The sequence below is a fragment of the Hypanus sabinus genome, chromosome 25 (assembly GCF_030144855.1).
Source record: "Hypanus sabinus isolate sHypSab1 chromosome 25, sHypSab1.hap1, whole genome shotgun sequence".
Classification (NCBI taxonomy): Eukaryota; Metazoa; Chordata; class Chondrichthyes; order Myliobatiformes; family Dasyatidae; genus Hypanus; species Hypanus sabinus.
Window position 1 is genome coordinate 50,481,215 of NC_082730.1, and position 20,829 is coordinate 50,502,043.

Here is a 20,829-nt window from a genome sequence, read left to right on the forward strand (position 1 = left end):
TCTCACCAGGGCTCTGTACAAATGCAAGAGGATTTCCTTGCTCTTGTACTCAATTCCCTTTGTAATAAAGGCCAACGTTTCATTAGCCTTCTTCACTGCCTGCTGCACTTGCTCATTCACCTTCAGTGACTGATGAACAAGGACTCCGAGATCTCTTTGTATTTCTCCCTTACCCAACTCTACACCGTTCAGATAATAATCTGCCTTCTTGTTCTTACTCCCAAAGTGGATAACCTCACACTTATTCACATTAAACACCATCTGCCAAGTATCTGCCCACTCACCCAGCCTATCCAAGTCACCCTGAATTCTCCTAACATCCTAACATTACAAAAGGTTTTCTGTTGTGGTGAACATTTGGTTTTAAGAGGTTTAATCAGACTTCTGATTATTTTATGTGTGCAGTTAGTTAAGGAAACCAATTCTTTCCTTGGTACTACTGGCTACTCTACAAGCTTGGTTGCTGTTTTCCCCTGCTAAATCCTTCAATTTCAAGTTTGCTCTTATAAGCATTTAAGGTCCTTTGTAAACCAGTCCAGGTGTTCTCTATCCTCCATTCTGGAATCACCTATTCTTCATGCACTTCGTCCTTGCTCATTCCGCCTAGTAATTTTCTCCATGATGATGATCTTGTGCCCTCATTAACAGACACAGAGCTGAACCTTCCAAGAACTGGATGCAGTCCTAAGGCTAGTTTTTCTACTTGTATTCCTTACTTTATGGGGTGATTTCTTCTATGGGCAAAATTAGTATTTCAAAAGTTGAAGACCTGAGATTGCTTAAATGTGAGCACTGTTCTTTGACGTGTAAATTATTGTACTTGGGGGCAGGAGGGAAGTCCTCATGGGGGCTGTTTTTCCTGTTTTACTTTGGTATGGGTGGGGTTGAGTTTGCTTTCAGAAAGGCCTGCTGTGAGACACCATTTTGATGAACATGTTTTTTGAACAAATTTGAGATGAGAAAATTTAAATCCTATTCCTGCTACAGTTAACTCACCTCTGCAATGACACTCTTCACAGGAAAATAAGATGCAAGTTTTTTCTGCAAAGTAATGGCAAATGTCCTTTTAAATCTGAATGCATATACTTGCACGAATTTCCAGAGGGATACCGGCCAGCTCGGCGTCAGCCAAGAAAGCGGAGCAATCATGTAAGAACATTTTACGTAATTACAACATAAGTATTTGCTCCATTATTGTTTGCATAATTGGTTTATTTTATAGAATAACCCTGGTCTTCAAGCTAATTAGGCTGTATGTAACTCTTTGGAATATACTAATGAGGCAAGTTTACAGCTGATACAGCTTTAGTTTATTTACTGAAGCCAGTGAATGACCTAAATCAATGGAAATTAAACAGCAGCTAGAGATGGATGGCAAGAGGTTGAATCTTGGAGTGGGTTAAAAACCAGGATGCAAAATTTTGAACTTGACTTTTTATTATTGGTAAGCTTGGGTGATGGGTATATGGGTACAAATTATTATGTAACACAGGCTCTTAAATGAAAACCAAAGACCTGCAAATGCTAGACATTCTACATCATTTTAATATTTTGATAAAATAGCATAATTTTATTTTTTTTTTGGGAAATACTAACAGGTCAGGCCACATCTGTGGGAAGAGAAATGTTAAGTTAACATTCCTGGTGTTTAGAATGATCTTAGTTTAAAGTTGAGTGAGGAAGAGCAGCCAGGGTAAAGGATCGATGGTTGGGAGTTGAAAGATGTATTTGGCAAAATCTTTGACCCTGTGGATGTTCTAGTAATCTGTTAATTTACGGATGAAGGGGAGATTTGAGGTGATAGTGAGAACAAATGCTGTACATATACTTGATGAATTTGAACATTTTTTTGAATAAGTTTTCCAGAAGGTTGGTTTGGTGGAACTTTATATAGGTGTAGTAAAAAGAGGAATTTTCAAACTCTGCATTTTTTCATGGCATCTGTGATATTAACTCTGCTTCCATAACTTACCAAAAGGCTAATTCCACTAGTGTTTATACAAAATATTTTTGGGGCTTGGTGATAAGTATGGCCAAGTTTCCTTAAAATTATTTCTTGGACAATTGATCATACAACTACATCATCAAATGCAAACATCGTTGTATTGCCATTTTGGAAAGCTCGGTATGACCAGTAAAAACATGGATATGAGGCTTGCAGTCAAAAACGTTTTTAACTGGGAACCATTTTTAAAAATGGAGGTACATGAATCCAAAAGCAAGGAAATGGTAATCCGATTTGTAAATAGAGCTTGGGAGAAATGTCTTGGACCGATATCTTGACTTTTATTTCCATGGATGCTGTCTGACCAGCTTAAATTCCTCCAGAGTTGAGCTGGGAGAAGATGCAGAGGACAAAGATCTGAATTATACCAAGGACTGAGAGTTTCCTTTTGAGGCCTTTTGGAGATTTTAATAGTTTGAATTTGGGAGTTTTTCTGGTAAATAATGCCATTTATTGCTGACAGAAAGATTAGTAATGTGGATGAAACAAAATAATGGAACTGGTGAGGTAGTGAGGCTTATGAATTTGCAAATTCATTAATTATCTGCAAAATAAAATTATCTGCTACTTCAGATTCAACATTATTAGCTTTGATTAAGATTTTAAATTTAATATCTTTATCTCACAGCCTCCTTTTGGACTTGGATGGAACGATGATGATGACGACGATGATGATGACTTTGAGCGTGCCCTACATCTTTTTGGTGTGCTTTCCCTTGATTCTTTTTTAGAGAATGCAGACTTCCATTATGAACTTTTTGATTCAGATCTGTCTGATTTTAGCCTGGATTATGATTTTGATTCTTCCTCTTCTGATGATTAATGGTGCAATCAAAGCCTTTAAGACTGGTGTAGTGCTACTGCATGTAGCAGGTAAATAATAATGACAGTAGTTTTTCTATCTTTCTGGCAAAGCCGTTGTAGATAGCAGGCTAGTCCATACAGTTAGATATTGGAATAGGTCTATTTACACTGGTCTATTGCTAGTAAATTTTATTTCTCAGTGTAGTGACATCAAAATCTATTATGCTACCTTATTTAAAGCTGGCAGTTTCTCAGCAATTCAAGTCCTTTAGATTGAAGACTTAATACTTGCGAACTGAGTAGCACACGTGATGTATCTCAATGGTTTGAAAGACTTTTATTGTGATTTTCTGAAGGATTGATTCTGCTGAATCCCATGATCACTGCAAGGGGATAATGTTCACTGGGGTTTTGTCTGTTGCACCAAACTTTGTAAATACGTGCCAGCAGGCCAAATGACCTGTATGCTGTAGTGATACTGAGTTACTACGCCAAAGTTTTAGAGCTGAATAATGTAGATTTGTAATAGCTACAATTGTGTCCTTTATAGGAACAAATGGACATTTATCACAAGAATCACTGAGTTTAACATTTTTGTAACTTGATCAATAATGACCTATTAATAAACTAAGCATATTTTAAAAAAAAATTTGTACTAAAATGTTAAAATAAAACAATTTGTAAATAGGTGTGTGTTTTTGCATTTTTCTTTCCAGTATGTTTTACAAAGTATGCATTTAGGATGTGTTAACAAGTTTCAGTTTTAAGACTGTAAGCATCACCTCACTTTGCAGAAAGCCTTTCCCTATCAGCACTGTAACCTGACTAACTTTAGATCCCTCTAAGTAAATATCCAAAATAAGGCTGAGCCTACTATTGCAGATATTTTTACCCAATGATGAATTTCCAAATGCTATGCTTCCCTCCCATCTTCAGATCACCTGCTGTTAACTATCTATTTTCATCTCTCTGATCATCTACCAGGCCTTGGGAATATAGGACATGTCCTCTGCATCACTATACCCATTAGATGCGATTGCTGTAATAATCTTTGAGATTTAAAGATTGTTTGAAGAGTACATATGGACAAGGTTTGGGTTAGATATACAGGAGTTCCGTTTATAGACCTTGCATTTTATTAAAATACTTGCAGATTTTAAATTCACCAGAAAAATTGCTTAATCTAGGTAGTATTTGCTTGATGCATATAAGCCTTCAACTGTCTCTAATGCATTTGGTGCTTAACTCCTGGGTTTATGATAAGTCATAAATAAGCTGAATGTGAGTGATGCAGCAGACTTCAACATCATAATCAGCAAGGTTTTGTTTATCTCCCCTCACACTGTGACACCTGTCCTTGTGGCATGCTGAATTGTCTGGTGAATTTTTTGTTGTACTGCAGATCCTGGTATCTGCTTGGGCTATTGCTTGCTTGGTAGATGGTGGATGCTGATGCTTTGCTGCTTGTTCACTGGGGGGGGGGTGGGGGGGTGGAAGAAGGGGACTTTGTGGTTCTACATTTTTTTACTGTCACTTGTTCTATGAGGCATTCAGTATTCATGGATATCTGAAGAGCAAGAATTTCAGCTTGTAGATTGTATACATTCTCTGATAGTAAATGAAACCATTTGAAAATACTTTCTGCATTGTTACACAACTTCAAAATTTTAACTTGTAGCAAGGGGAGGGAAACTATGTGGTTGTCCTGCGAGGTTGAAATTGAGTTGCCCTCTTAAGTGTTGTGACTAACCAAGTGGTCCTATTCAAACATCTGTCCAGCTTCGGGAAAACCCTCCACTGCTCCCTCTGAGCTCTGATTCTTTGACCATGTGCTCAACCAGATGCTCTACCACAGCAATGCATTCTTCCTGGGAAGTTGTCTCAGTCACCATCTTGGACCCCTCTTCAAATGTATCCAAAACAAACCACCTAGTTCTGTTGCCAGGCCTCCCAGTTTGGGGCTAGGAACATCGACTGCTTCTCCTGGATTCTATGCACCAGACTCGCCACTATGTTGAGATATCTGTTGGTGCGCTCTCTCTGCTACAGCCCTGGGCCTCACTCTTCACCATCTCTCCAACACTTCACCCTTCACTGGATCTGAGGCAGAACACACTATCATAAGACATAGCAGCAGTATTAGACTATTTGGCCCATTAAGTCTGCTGTGCCATTTCATCATGGCTGTTCCATTTCCCCTCAACCCCATTCTCATGCCTTCTCACCGTAACACTTCAGACCTTGACTAATCAAGAACCTATCAACCTCAGTCTTAACACACGCAATGAACTGTCTTCCACACCTGCCTATAGCAATGAATGTCATAGATTTACTATTGGGTTGAAGGAATTCCTTTTCATCTCTGTTCTAACCTAAATGTAAGCCCTTCTATTCTGGGGTTGTGTTCTCTAATCATTAATTTTGTTTTAAAATTTCTTTTAAAATTTTTCTTCTTCATCCCTCCTCCCAACCCACTGTAGGAAACATCCTCTCCACATCCACTATCAAGGTCTTTCAACATTGGACAGGTTTCAATAAGATTTGACCCCGCCCCCCCCAAATTCCAGCAAGTACAGGCCTAGAGCCACCAAACACGACTTGTAGGATAACCCTTTCACTACTGGATTAATCAATCTTGTGAACCTCTGAACCCTCTTCAATATCAGCATATCCTTTTAGATAAGGGGCCTAAAACTGTGCGCTATACTCCAAATGAGGCCTGTCCAGTGCCTTAAAGCTTCAGCATTACATTACAGAAAGCATTTGCTTTCTGTACTACTAATTCAGCCTGCAAGCTAATCTTCAGGGAATCCTGAATGAGGACTCCAAAGTTCCTTTGCATCTTGGACTTTTGACATTTCTCCCCATTTGGAAAATAGACTACATTTTTATTCCTTCTAACAAAGAATTGGACCATAGTTTCTGACACTATTCTATCTGCCACTTCTTTACCCATTCTCCTAACCTAAGTCCTATAGCTTATTGCTTCCTCAACACTGCTGGCCCCTCCACCAATCTTCGTACCCTTTGCAAACTTGGCCACAAAGATTATAATTCTGTAATCTGAATCACTGCAATGTAACATAAAAAAGCAGTCCCAACACTGACCTCTGCAGAACACCACTAGTCAACCAGAAGCTGCATTTATTCCCACTTTTTGCCTCCTGCCAATCCTCTATCCATGCTAGTACCTTTCCTATAATACCATGGGCTCTTGTTAAGCAGCATCAACAAGGGCCTTGCCTTTGTGCCCCTCTGTCCATATCTGAGTCCCACACCTGCCATGATGCTGATCTCTTCTGTTACCTTCATCTCCGAGCCTAGATTTTCTTGGGCGCTCCTTTCTGGCCTTCAGCCTGCTGGATCTTTTCCTCTACAACTGTCTCGACCTTAAGAACTCCACCTTATTTGAACTTCACCCCTTCTGATCACACTGAGCTCTCTGCACCAATCCCTACCTCACCATCAGACCTGCTGACAAGAGGGTGCTGATGTAGTCTGACGAACTCGTCTCTGCTGAGGCCAAACAGCATCACTCCGATACCTTCTCTTATTTACCCTTTTAACAAGTCTGCACTAAGGAGCATCAGGCCACTGTCTTCCAACACCATCACCAACCTCCTAGACCAGGGGTTCAAAAAATTTTATATGCAGTGGACCCCCACCATTAATCTAGGGGTCTGTAGACCCAGGTTGGAAACCCCTGCCCTAGATTCTGGAGATCCATTGCCAACAACTTCCATTGTTCCTGCACTGCTTTTTTCTACCTTCTACCCAAGATCCACAAACCCAACTGTCTCAGTAGACACATGCCTGCATTCCTTGACTCCATTTTGTCCCCCTTCCTCCTTACATCTGTGATACTTCATATGCTCTCCATCACTTGAATCACTTTGTTTCCTGGTGCTGATTGCCTTATTTTCACTGGACATTGTCTATACAAATCAACCACCACAACCCATAAACTCTTATCAGGAAGGCCTTAAAGCTCCATTTATTTTTGGACAACGGACCTAACCAATTCCTCTCCACCTGCAACCTGCATCTAGTGGTTCTCTTCATTAAGCAATTTTTCTTTTGGCTCCTACTTTATACTGAGTGCCAATGAAGGTCTTGGCCTGAAATGTCAACTGTTTATTCTGCTCCATATGTTGCCTGAGCTACTGAGGCCCTCCAACATTTTTGTTACCAAAAGGGCTTCCTCATTTCACAGGAATAACCAATGTAAAGTGCTTCTTGCCTGCTATTTGTATTTTTACACAGCAAGTTTTGATTTCTCAGGGTGTGAAAGGACAATATGGATATCTGCAAAGATTTTTTCATAGTTGGTTTTGTGGACAAAGTGGAAAAAGTCCAGCCAGAAGATCAAAGTATGATTAGGTCCATCATCCATTCAAGAATAACCTATCCAACAATCTTTATCATTTGTTGTGCTACCATAATCCCTCGCTTCCAAAAAACATCCACAAATCTTTGCACTTGCAGCTTTGTGAGCAGACTTGAGCCTCTAATCCTTTCAGTGAACGTCTGGACCCATGGCACAGACAACACATACTTGTAAGATGTATGTATAAAGAGTGTTTGATGGCTCTGGGTCTGTTGTCTCCAGAGTTTAGATGAATAAAGGGAATCTCATTGAAATCTATGATTATTGAAAGGCCTTAATTGAGTGGATGTGGAGATGTTTCTTACTGAGGGGGGTGAATCTGCTGTAGAGGCAAAATCATCATGTATATTTAAAGCAAAGGTTGACAGATTATTGACTAGTAAGGGGGTTAAAAGTTGCTGGGAAAAGGTAGCAGAATGTGGTTGAGAGGGATAATAAATCTACCATTATAACATGGCTGAGGAGATTCTCCTAGATCTTACCTGTTGTAATGAGCACTGGCTGAACCTCCAGCCTAAAATTCAATGCTTCATCACCCAGACAGAAGGTATAAGGGCACCATTGTAGTGTAGTGGTTAATATGACACTATTACAGCACAGGGCATTGGAGTTCAAAGCTCAATTCTGAACTGGCTTTTTGTATAAATCACTTCTTCCACATGATGGCAGTAGTCATTTACTGCAGAGAATAGGTTTGCTGGGGAATGAAGTTCTCAGCTCCAGATTCACACAAAGTGCAGTTGGCTTATCAGTATCTTAAACTGCCTTGGAATTGTCCTTGATTAAATGTTTCAAATTGTTAATTGTAATAAGAATGTGTTAGTTGGCCTTTCCATTAAGCACAGGACTGACTTACAGTAACTGCTTGCTCTAAGCCTGTACCGTTTTAACTTAAAATATTTAATACTCTGTATTATCAAATGTTGTTCAATAGTGACTACAGTTTTTTTAAAACACAAACTTACCTAGGATAAGCAATATGGCAACATTATTCAGTAATAACATCATTCTTTTCCTTCAAAGTATAAATCGTAAACAAATCTAACATTCTCTTCATACATTTAAGGCAATTAGCAGAGTTCCAGTGCAAATAGAAACATGGAAAACCTACAGTGCAATACAGGCCCTTTGGCCCACAATGCTATACCAAACACGTCCTTACCTTAGAAATTACATAGGGTTACTTATAGCCCTCTGTTTTTCTAAGCTCCATGTACCTATCCAGGAGTCTCATAGGCTACATCCACACTAAACCGGATAAATCTGTAACTGAAGCATTTTCTCTTTGTTTTGACCCTCCGTCCACACTGAAACAGCATTTTCCTCCCCCAAAAACAGATGCTCAGAAACCCTCTCCAGAATGAATAAATCGGAAAATGCCTAATATCTGGAATAGTGTGTACAAGGTAACCAGCTATTTTTAAAATCGCTGTCATGACATGCTCCCGGAACAAATGTTGGCGGCAGTGTGGCATTTCATTGTTTTGTTGAACACAACCTCCAACACCATCTGACAAGATGTGTAACAGTCTAATATAACATTGTATGGCAACACTGATGAAGACATGTTTTATACATTTAACAAGGTGCTTTATTAATGTATTGCTTGTGCAAACATTCAGTAGATGCAATTTTCACTTTTGCCCAGTAACACATTTTATTGCACATGTTAAATACAGCAAAATAATACACAAAGACATGGCAAGATAACAGCAAATTTCACTTTTACCCATTAACAAGCCTCATTGCATTTCATTGTAGCTGTCGTCCCTTTCATCAGTGAAGAGACTATGTCTGTAGAAAATGTTTCTGGACAAACGCGCACCAAGTCTTTCATTTAGCAATTTCTTTTAAGTTTTTCTAGTCTGTAACTGGACAAACATGCACCAAGTATACAGTTTCCTCTTCACTTGTTTTCTGTGTGTCCTGCGCATGCCCAGTAGGAGGAGATTCGCCCAAATATTCATCTTAATGTGGACGGAGGTATTTTTAAAAACGACTAGTGTGGATGCCTGTCATTTTTACGTGAAACCAGCGTTTTCAAAATTATCCAGTCTAGTGTGGACGTAGCCTTAAAGACTCTATTGTATCTGCCTCCAGTGGTCACTGACAGCACTATCTGCAATAAAAAAAACTTAACCTCTGACATCCCCTCTGTACCTGCTTCTAAGCACCTTAAAACTGTACCCTTTCACTGACCTCCATGCAGAATATGACCTGTCTACAACCTTCTGTGGGCAAGCTAATTCAGGACCCACAAAGCAAGGTCCCCTTGGATCCCATGCCTCCTTACTTTCTCAAGAAGTCTTGCATGGGGTACCTCATCAAATGCCCTGCTAACATCCATATACACTATATCTACTGCTCTTCCTTCATCAATGTGTTTAGTCACATCCTCAAAAAATTCAGTCAGTCTCATAAGGCACGACCTGCCTTTGAAAAGCCATGCTGACTATTCCTAATCATATTATACCTCTCCAAATGTTCATGAATTCTGGTTCTCAGGATCTTCACCATCAATTTACCAACCACTGAAGTAAGACTCACTGGTCTATAATTTCCTGAGCTATCTCTACTCCTTTTCTTGAATAACGGAACAACATCTGCAACCCTCCAATCCTCTGGAACCTCTCCCATCCCCATTGATGATGCAACGATCATTGCCAGGGGTTCAGCAGTCTCCTTCCTTGCTTCTCACAGTAGCCTGGGTTACATCTTGTCCGGCCCCGGTGACTCATCCAAGTTGATGCTTTCCAAAAACTCCATCACATCCTCTTTCTTAATGTCTATGTGCTCAAGCTTTTCAGTCTGCTGTAAGTGATCCCTACAATCGCCAAGGTCCTTTTCATTCATTCATTCATTCAGTACTTCCGCTATCTCCGCTATCTCCTCCAGTTCCATACACACTTCCATGGTTACACTTGATTGGTCCTATTCTCTCACATCTTATTCCGTTGCTCTTCACATATTTGTAGAATGTCTTGGGCTTTTCCTTAATCCTGCTCCCCATGGCCTTTTCATGGCCCCTTCTGGCTCTCCTAATTTCATTCTTAAGCTCCTTCCTGCTAGCCTTATAATTTTCTAGATCTCTATCATTACCTAGTTTTTTTTGAACCTTTTGTAAGCTTTTCTTCTTGAAAAGATTTACAACAGCCTTTGTACACCATGGTTTCTGTAACCTGCCATCCTTTCCCTGTCAAATTGGAACATACATATGCAGAACAGCACACAAATATCCCCTGAATATTTCCCTGAGAACATCTGTTCCCAATTTATGCTTCCAAGTTCCTGCCTGATAGATTCATATTTTCCCTTACTCCAATTAAACACTTTTCTAATTTGTCTGTTCCTATCCCTCTCCAATGTTATGGTAAAGGAGAGAGTTGTGATCACTATCTCCAAAATGCTCTCCCACTGAGAGACCTGACACCTGACCAGGTTCATTTTCTAATATCAGATCAAGTACAGCCTCTTCCCTTGTAGGCTTATCTACATATTGTGTCAAGAAACCTTCCTGAACACACCTAACAAACTCTACCCCATCTAAACCCCTTGCTCTAGGGAGATGCCAATCAACATCGGAGAAATTAAAATCTCCCACTACGACAACCCTGTCATTATTGCACCTTTCCAGAATCTGTCTCCCTATCTGCTCCTTGATGTCCCTGTCACTATAGGATGGTCTATAAAAAACCCAATAGAGTTATTGACCCCTTCCTGTTCCTAACTTACACCCACAGAGACTCCGTAGACAACCCCTCCATGACTTCCTTCTTTTCTGCAGCCTTGACACTATCTCTGATCGGCAGTGCCACACCCCCACCTCTTTTGCCTCCCTCCCTGTCCTTTCTGAAACATCTAAAGCCTGGCACTGAAGTAACCATTCCTGTCCCTGAGCCATCCAAGTCTCTGTAATGGCCACAACATCATAGCTCCAAGTACTGATCCACAGTCTCTCATCTGCTTTATTCATGATACCCCTTGTATTAAAATAGACACATCTCAAACCAACAGTCTAAATGTATCCCTTCTCTTTCACCTGCCTATCCTCCCTCTCACGCTATCTATAAGTTTTCTCGATTTTTGAGCTAACTGCCCCTTCCGTCTCTTAAGTTCGGTTCCCACCCCCCCAGCAATTCTAGTTTAAACTCTCCCCAACAGCCTTAGCAAACCTCCCTGCCAGGATATTGGTCCCCCTGGGATTCAAGTGCAGGACACGCCTTCTCCAAAAGAGGTCCCAATGATCCAGAAATCTGAATCCCTGCCCCCTGCTCCGATCCCTCAGCCACACATTTATCCTCATTCTCTTCCTATACTCACTGTCTCATGGCAGAGGCAGTAATCCCAGATTACTACCTTTGTGGTCCTGCTTCTCAACTTCCTTCCTAACTCCCTGTAGTCTGTTTTCAGGACTTCCTACCTATGTCGTTGCTACCAATATGTACCATGACCTCTGGCTGTTCACCTTCCCACTTCAGGATATCGTGGCTGCCATCAGAAACACCCTAACAAAAGGCAAGGCAGAAATTAATTGTACTCAAATGCACACAACAAAATACATCAATTTATTATTATGACTTGCAGAGAGTTAATCTTTACTATTCTGATTCTTGTTGAGTTACCGACCTTTGGAAGCATGTACTCCAATCAAGAAAATGGACAACTTCTGTTCAACATTAGAAATAAAACAAGTTATATGGTAACATGTTTTAGTGCTGCCTGCATTGACTTCTTCAGAAATGTTGTATGTAGTGCCAAAACATGGGACAGCGTGTTCTTGTGAGCGATTGTTATCTAGATAAAACAACAAAAAAAAAGAGATAAATGTTATATATTTTAATTAAACAGCATAATGGACAGGTTAATTCTGGAAATGATACCTCGTTGCAAGGGTGGTTAACTCATGGCACATGGCATGCAGTGTTACCCAGATTCTTTAAACCCATAATAAAAAGACACATAATGATGAAGCAGCCAGTATTTTTTTCAACCTGAATCTTGGAGCAAGAAAATGTCTTACAGCAGCCAGAAAGTTGCAAGAACACATGATGTTGGGTGATACATTTTGAAATCCTTGCAGACCTGGTGTACGTGTTAGTACTTACAGTGGTACTAGAAAGTTTATGAACCCTGTAGAATTTCCTCTCTCTGCATAAATATAATCTAAAATGTGATTAGATCTTCACATAAATCCTAAAACTAGATAAAAAACACCCAATTAAATAAATAACACAATAACATTATACTTGTTCATTTATTTATTGAGAAAAATGATCCAGTATTACATGTATTTATTGGAAAATGTGAACCTTTGCTTTCAGTAACTGCTGTGACTCCCTTCTACAGCAATAACTTCAACCAAACGTTTCTTGTAATTGATCAGCCCTGCGTGTTGGCTTGGAGGAAGTTTAGGACTTATAAAATTGCTTCAACTCTGGGATGTTGGTGGGCTTCCTTGCATGAACTGCTTGCTTCAGGTCCTTCCACAACATTTCTATAGGATTAGAGTTAGGACTTTGACTTGACCATTCCAAAACACGAATCATCATCTTTTTAACTCATTCAATGTTGATTTAGAACATAGAACAATACAGCACAGTACAGGCCCTTCGGCCCACAATGTTGTGCTGACCCTTAAACCCTGCCTCCCATATAATCCCCCACATTAAATTCCTCCATATACCTGTCTAGTAGTCTCTTAAGTTTCACTAGTGTATCTGCCTCCACTACTGACTCAGGCAGTGCATTCCACGCACCAACCACTCTCTGAGTAAAAAATCTTCCTCTAATATCCCCCTTGAACTTTCCACCCCTTACCTTAAAGCCACACCCTCTTGTATTGAGCAGTGGTGCCCTGGGGAAGAGGTGCTGGCTGTCCACTCTATTCCTCTTAATATCTTGTATACCTCTATCATGTCTCTTCTCATCCTTCTTCTCTCCAGAGAGTAAAGCCCTAACTCCCTTAATCTCTGATCATAATGGATACTCTCTAAACCAGGCAGCATCCTGGTAAATCTCCTCTGTACCCTTTCCAGTGCTTCCACATCCTTCCTATAGTGCTACATCATTACCCCATGACTCTTAAACTATATCCCTCGACTTATGAAAGCTAACACTCCATAAGCTTTCTTAACTACCCTATCTACCTGTGAGACAACTTTCAGGGATCTGTGGACATGTACCCCCAGATCCCTCTGCTTCTCCACACTACCAAGTATCATGCCATTTACTTTGTACTCTGCCTTAGAGTTTGTCCTTCCAAAGTATACCACCTCACACTTTTCTGGGTTGAACTCCATCTGCCATTTATATGTATATGTGTAGATATGTGTATATCTGCCAAAATGTTAAACTCTTGTCTAATCTGTCCACAGAACATTATCGCAGAAGTGTTGAAGAACATCCAGATGGTCTTGAGATGTGCAGCAATTTTTGTTTTGCGAACAGTGGTTTCCTCCGTGCTGTCCTTCCATGAACACCATTCTTGTTCAGTGTTTTTCTTAAAGTGGACACATGAACAGAGACTTCAGCAAGCCCTGGAGATTTCTGCCTTGGGTGCTTTTGCACTTCCTTCAGCATTGCACGTTGTGCTTTTGGTGTGATCTTTGCAGGATGCCCACTCCTAGGAAGAGTAGCAACAGTACTGAATTTCCTTCATTTAGACAATTTCCCATACTGTGGACTGATCAACACTCAGGTCTTCTGAAATGCTTTTGTAACCTTTTCCATTTTCATGCGTCTCTACAATTCTTCTCATCTCCTCTAAAAGTTGTTTTGATCGAGGCATGGGGCACATAAACAATCTTTCTTATGAGCAGACTCTGTCAGTATGAACTTGGATGCCTTTTTGTTTATATAGCGCATGGCACCTCTACATCCCGTACCTACAATCTCATCTCATTGACTGGAATACCTGACTCCAAATAGCTTTTGTAGATGGCATTACCCCAAAGGTTCACATACTTATTCCAACAAATACATGTAATATTGGATCATTTTTCTCAATAAATGATCAAGTATAATATTTTTTGTGTTATTTATTTATTCCAGTTCTCATTATCTAGTGTTAGGACGTGTGAAGAACTGATCACATTTTAGGTCAAGTTTATGCAGAAATAGAGAAAATTCTACAAGGTGCTTAAACTTTCTAGTACCACTGAAGATAGCAAATGGTTGGCCCAGATGGCACTGGCTTCACTTTGTGTATGTTTTCCTCTTCTGTTGTTTGTGAGATTACACTGGATATTCTGTGATAACTAAATAATGTATGTAGTTTAGCTCCTCCACGAATATCCGTGCGAGTCATTTGTTTTCTGTGATGAACTTGGTCAAGTTGTATTATAATAGACTTACTGATGAAACTAACAGAGGAGCAGAATTAGGCCTTTCTGCCATCGAGTCTGCTCCACTATCCCTCTTAAACCCAATCTCCTCCCTTCTCCCCATAACCTTTGGCCCTCTGATTAATCAAGAATATATCAATCTCTGCCTTAAATACTGTCAGTGGCAAATAATTCCACATGTTTACCACCCTCTGGTGAAATTTATCCTCATCTCTGTTCTATATGGACATCCTTCTAATCAGAGATCGTGCCCTTTGGTCCTAGACTCCCCCACTAAAAGAAACATCCTCTCCATATCCACTCTTTCTAGGCCTTTCAATATTCGATAGATTTCAATGAGATCCCCCTTCATTCTTCTAAACTCCAGTGAGTACAGAAACAGAGCCATCGAGCGCTCCTCATGTGTTAACTCTTTCATTCGTGGGATCACTCTCATGAACCTCCTCTAGACCCTCAAGGATGCAATGCATCTACCCACATGCAGCATCAAAAGGTTCTTTCAGGTAGTCACGGCTCTCAAGTTCAATGATAGTGTACAGCTTTAAAATATGGATCTTCTGTGCCCAACAAAGACCAGTATTCAAGTTCGTGCATAGCTGCGTCAAGTGTACTGGAATGGCACAGTGCAGGCTGTGCGCATTTTACAGCTAAGTGAAGAACAGGAACAGGATTGTGCTAACCATCAGTCTGGGCACTCTCCCTCCAACTAATTAAATACAGCCCATACTCTCAGCACTTAACCTACAACCTATATCCACTGTCATGCAACAACAAGGAAATACAACTAATTTAAATGGTAAACTCTATTCTGAAATATCCATTATTTAACATATTTAATACTATCAACACGAAACAGATGACATTCCTGCTTAGCTCCATGCAGCAGCTAACAGCCAATTGGAAAAGTGTTAACATGCAATTATTAAATTTCCCAAATACTTAAACAAACTGTGTTATCAAAAAGACAACTTATGCCCTTAATCTGTACAATAATTTTATCCAAGTGTTTAAACCCATTGTTACAACATTAAGATATCATTCTATACAATCCAGTTTAATTCTATTGTTAATTAAGTGTATTAACACAGGAGGCTAAATTTTGCAGAATTTTTTCTGTCAAAGCTCTCCTTGCATTTAGCAGCATTATTTTGAGAATTGTTAGTGATTTTAAACTTTGCCTTTAATGCTGCCTCAAAAGTAAATAATGGAAATATAATGCCTTTTTTATTATCAAAGTTTAAGTTGGACCCCAGCTGTTTATCCCAACCAGCCATGTAATTATCTCAATGTACTGTATTGCAATTAATCAATGATAGATGCACACTTGAGTATTTGCTATTTTCTATCTGCACTGAATTGGCTGGATATACTGGGTCAGATTGATTTCATTCTGCAGACCTACAGGACCAGTTCAGCTGGATACCCAAACAGGTGGCTTGTGATGGCTATTTGATAAGTTTTTGAAGTTTCAAATCATCTCTGATAAGCATAGACATATAATTCCAGTTCAAATAGATTTAAATATCTAACATATCTTTAAAATTGTAAATAATACATTTACTTAAAATACACTTTTCAAGTACTACTTTTATCAAGGGAAACAGAATCAAAAACTAGAGGGCTAAGGTGAGAGAGAGATTTAAAGGAGGCCTGAGGGGCAACTTTTTCTCACAGGGGTGATGTGTATATGAAATGAGCTTCCAGAAAGAGTGGCTCAATATTTGTTCAGGTGCAAGGATAGGAAAGGTTTACAGGGATATGGGCCAATGATGGAGAAAATGGGACTGATTCATATGGACACCTTGGTCAGCCTGGACTAGTTGAGCTGAAGGGCACATTTCTGTGCTGTAGATCTCTAATAACTCCACTAGAAATTAGAATCAACAACAAGCATATACATTTAGGCTCACATACACCCTTCTGGCACCAACAGTTGGCAAATAAGGAGTGAACTACTTGCATGCCCCTCTGTATTCATACAGTTCAATTAAAGAGTTAAGATTTGAATCCACTTCTCCTCAATGCCCAGAATAATACTCACAGAGGACGGGTACTTTGTAAGTGCAGCTAGGATCACCTTGGCATATTTTACTGATTTCTTGAATCTCTCAGCTTGTTGGCTTAACTTTTCAATAAATTGCTCAAACAGTTCAGATGTTAGTTCTACCTGTCAAGAAAAAAATATTATAGGCATTGAAAAAGCAAAGTTATGACTAACATTCCTACCTTAATCAACACCATGAAAAATATACGACAGTCATTTATCAATATTATTTGTCAAAAAATGTATTGTGAAACTAATTGTCAGATCTGCTACACAGAAAGTGTGAATACATTAAAAAATACAGAATGGATTTGTAAAGCCATTGTTTAAATAATGTGGGGTTTTATCACTCGTCTGTATTCCTGTACTGTCAAACAAGATTAGTACAATTCTGTAAAGAACTAATTCCTGAAATAAAAGGTCAGTGTTATACTTTTAGGTAATATTTCTCTTCACCTTTTCCCTTGAAGGCGTACAGTGTCAAAGTGCAAATGGCCTCTGGCACCTTGCCCAAGAACTATTCAACGATAATAGTAGAAGTGTTTGAATCACAAGTAGATGGCATTTTCATGATGGCAAACAAAATCTGATCCAAGTTGATGATCCAGGCCAACTGTTAGTTGGGATGTTGTAAATATTTGCATAGTAGAACCGTTCCTGACTTGCAACTACTTTATTGCTTACCTTTCTCTCAAGCAACATGTGGACCACAGAAAGTACTTCTTCACTCCATGTTACCAAGAGGATATGTCTGTAAGTATGTCAGAAAGATTACCATGAATGGGCAACAGTTAACAGAAAATTCTAAATGACACTCCTATTTATAACATGCTGTAACTACTGTTGAATTTTATTCAGTTCCCCCTTTCACTATGGTCTTCTGCAGATTGCATTATTATTGTTCCTGTGCCAACATCTTAATATTATTTGAAGTCTCCACAATTTCCATGTTGGATAAAGGTAATCAGTAATAATTTGTGGAGACAGGGGAGACTGAAGATACTGGAAAACTGGAGCAACACACAAGTGCAGGAAAAGGGTGGACCAAAAGTCGGCAGGTGATATGGATCTAATTAAGGGGGGATGAGGGGGAAATGATTGGTAGAAGTGACATAGATCAAATCTAACCACCCCCACAAAAAAAACCCACTTTTAAACAGGCTACCTCCCTTTTCTCCCCAGACTTGATGAAGGGCCTCGACCTGAAATGTCAACTGTTCCATTTCCCTTCATAGATGCTGTCCAAGCTGCTGAGTTCCCGGGGGAGGGGGGGGGGGTTGAGGGTGTGTGAGAGAGATACTCTGCTACTGTGGAAAACAAAATATTTTGTTGATGTGAACTGCCCATCAACATGGTCAGTGAGATAAGTTTTTATAAAGAGGCTTCCACAAATGCTGCCTTGGAAGTCACTACAAAAGTGCTTTCTACAAATTTTATCTACAGAGTTTATCAATTGAATTCAGTTAGAGCCAAATGAAACCAGTGGAGGTTGCAGAGCCCTGACGCAGAGAGAATATTTCTTTGGCAGAAGAACATTTCCAAGTAGGGCAAGGTTGTTTAATCCATCTTAACGGTTGTTAAAATCATCTAGAATGACAAATACTAAATATTCACTTTTGCTTTGTTGAAGTTCCTAATACTGAAATTCTTTCAGTAGTGGCATTTTAAAGTTGTTCTGCATGTTGCGCTTCAATCTGTTCCCTCTCAAAGCTAAGAGATAAGACCTGAAGACAAACAAGAGAAAATCTGCAGATGCTGGAAATCCAAAGCAACACACACAAAATGCTGGAGGAACTCAGCAGGTCAGGCAGCATCTGTGGAAAAAGTACAGTCGATGTTTTGGAATGGGGCTCTTCATCAAGACTGGGAAAAAAAGATGAGAAGGTGGGGGAGGGGTGAAGGAAAGAGCTGTGAAGTGGATTGGTGAAAGAGGAAAAAGGGCTGGAGAAGGGGGGAACTGATAGGAGAGGACAGAAGACCATGGAAGAAAGGGAAAGGGGAAGAGCAGAAGAGGAAGGTGACTGTCAGGTAAGGAGATAAGGTGAGAGAGGGAAATGGGATAGGTATGGTGAAGGGGTGGGGGCAATTACCAGAAGATTGATGTTCATGCCATCAGGTTGGAGACTACCCATATTCAATATAAGGTGTTGCTCCTCCAACCTGAGTGTTGCCTCATTGTGACAGTAGATGAGGTCATGTTGGAATGGAAATGGAAAGTAGAATTAATATGGGTGACCACCAGGAGCTTCTGCTTTTTTTGACAGTCGAAGTGTAGGTACTTGACAAAGCAGTCTCCCAATCTACATCGGGTCTCACTGATACACAGGAGGCCAAACTGGAAGCACCGTACACAGTATATGACCCTAACAGGTTCACAGGTGAAGTGTCACCTCACCTGGAAGGACTGAATGGCAGTGAGGGAGGTGGTGTAGGGGCACATGTGGCACTCAGTCCACTTGCAAGGATAAGTACCAAGAGGGAGATCAGTGGGGAGGGACAAGCGGACAAGGGAGTCATGTAGAGAGCGATGCCTGTAGAAAGGAGAAAGTAGGGGGAAAGATGTGATTGGTGATGGGGGGAAGTTATGGAAAATTGCATGCTGGACATGGAGGCTAGTGGGGTAGTAGGCGACGATGGGGTGAGAGCAGATGTACGCGACATGGAAGAGATGCGGGTGAGGGCATCACTGATGGTGCAGGAAGGAAAAGCCCTTCCTTTGGAGGAGGAGGACATCTCATTAACTCTGGAATGAAAAGTCTCATCCTGAAAGCAGGTGTGGCAGAAAGGGAGGAACTGAGAGAAGGGGATGGCATTTTTACAAGTGACAGGGTGGGAAGAGGTACAGTCCAAGTAGTTCTGAGAATCAGTGGGTTTATAAAAGATATCAGTAGATAAACTGTCTCCAGAGTCAGACAGAGAGACTGAGAAAGGGGAGGGAGGTGTTGGAACTGCAGCAGGTAAATCTAGAGGCAAAGCTGATGAAATGGACAAGCTCAACGTAGGTGCAGGAAGCAGCTCCAATGTAGTCCTCGAAGTGTGGGAAAACTTGGGGAGTGATACTGGTGTAGGATTGGAACATAAAGCGTCCCACATAACTCATAAAAAAGCAGGCATTGCTGGGACCCATGCGAATGCCCCTGGCTACACCTTTGGTTGCAAGGAGAAATTATTGAAACCTGAATGTCTTTAAATGGAGGTGACTAATACTTGTAGCTTGATTCTATTTTAATACATAATTTACTATAAACATCTTGAGCTACAGTATGCTCACCAACATGGAATGTTTCAAGTTAATGTTCAAGGAATGTTTTCCTGAGAGAGAATTGCACAAGATAAGCATAAAATGTAAACATCAATTAACACAAAATAAATCAACCTGAAAGTCACTATTAAATGGTCTGGTTCAAGGCAATCTTCTGTAAGCCTGCAAATCAGTTCCACTTGAACATTCCCTGTAAAAAAATCAGAAACATTGGATTTCCTGTTATATTGCAAACAATAGTTTTATTGTCATTTTAATAAAATTTGATATATACTGTAAATTTATAGGTCTGGATCAGATGATAGTAACATTTGCTAAAATTAGAGTGTTAGAGCATGAAAATATGCAGTTAAGTACAATGAATTCTCTCATCCTCAGTTAGGCAACTGTCTGAATGTTAGGAAGGCAGGTTCAGACATAAAGAAAAATTCCACACAGATGAAAAGTTGCTCTACTAGTTACTTGTATCGATAACACAAGTCTTACTTCTGAAGAGATTCAGTGTGATACAAACTAAAACAAAGCAAGTTCAAACTGTCAAAACATAGTGCGCCTCTAACTGCAGATACAGAAGCACATCAAACCTTGAAACTACCATTCAGCAGGTTTCATGCGTGTGACTCATCAAATGCTTTTACACAATTATACCTATTCAAGTAAATCAGTGCCAGCTTAGTGAAAAAAAATCTTTCAGATGAGTATTTAGGGAGAATTTGAATAATCTGAGATTTGGAAAAGACCATTGTTACGTCCGCAGCCCCCTCCTTTGTGAGAATCGCAAGATCACCAGTGGGTTGGGTCAAGGGGCCCAGGAAATGAGAGAGGGACGTGCAATTTCCCCGGCGATGTAAAGCTACGGGACATGGCCATTGTCTCCGGAAGACCAAGTTGTGTATTGAGTACTGTACTATTCATTGAAGCCCCTCAGGGGATGACCAGAGTGGACTGGTTGAGGGATTGCATCATCCCAACCTGATTGGCATC

The 20,829-nt window shown here is 40.1% G+C and overlaps 2 protein-coding genes across 9 annotated transcripts in view; one reads left to right on the plus strand and one right to left on the minus strand.

Annotated features, from left to right (window-relative positions):
• LOC132381230 (probable E3 ubiquitin-protein ligase makorin-1) overlaps positions 1–14,185 on the plus strand; it is a 39,345-nt gene extending 25,160 nt beyond the window's left edge. Inside the window, exons 7-9 of one of the 3 annotated variants that reach the window (XM_059950587.1) lie at positions 1,020–1,149; positions 2,634–2,709; positions 13,571–14,185. In XM_059950587.1, the coding sequence (XP_059806570.1) occupies positions 1,020–1,149; positions 2,634–2,709; positions 13,571–13,671 (307 nt within the window). In that variant the 3' untranslated portion in view covers positions 13,672–14,185. Of the gene's footprint in view, positions 1–1,019; positions 1,150–2,633; positions 3,496–13,570 lie in introns of those variants that run through there. The other 2 variants (XM_059950589.1, XM_059950586.1) reach the window with 2 other exon arrangements.
• The window catches only part of fance (FA complementation group E), a 31,175-nt gene continuing 19,173 nt past the window's right edge, over positions 8,828–20,829 (minus strand). For 5 of the 6 annotated variants that reach the window (XM_059950583.1, XM_059950584.1, XM_059950581.1 and 2 more), the window contains exons 8-11: positions 19,960–20,035; positions 17,268–17,334; positions 16,581–16,706; positions 8,828–11,990 (exon numbers count right to left, since the gene is read on the minus strand). In XM_059950583.1, coding sequence (XP_059806566.1) covers positions 11,889–11,990; positions 16,581–16,706; positions 17,268–17,334; positions 19,960–20,035 — 371 coding nt within the window. In that variant the 3' untranslated portion in view covers positions 8,828–11,888. The remainder of the gene's footprint in view (positions 11,991–16,580; positions 16,707–17,267; positions 17,335–19,959; positions 20,036–20,829) is intronic. The other variant, XR_009507984.1, reaches the window with a different exon arrangement.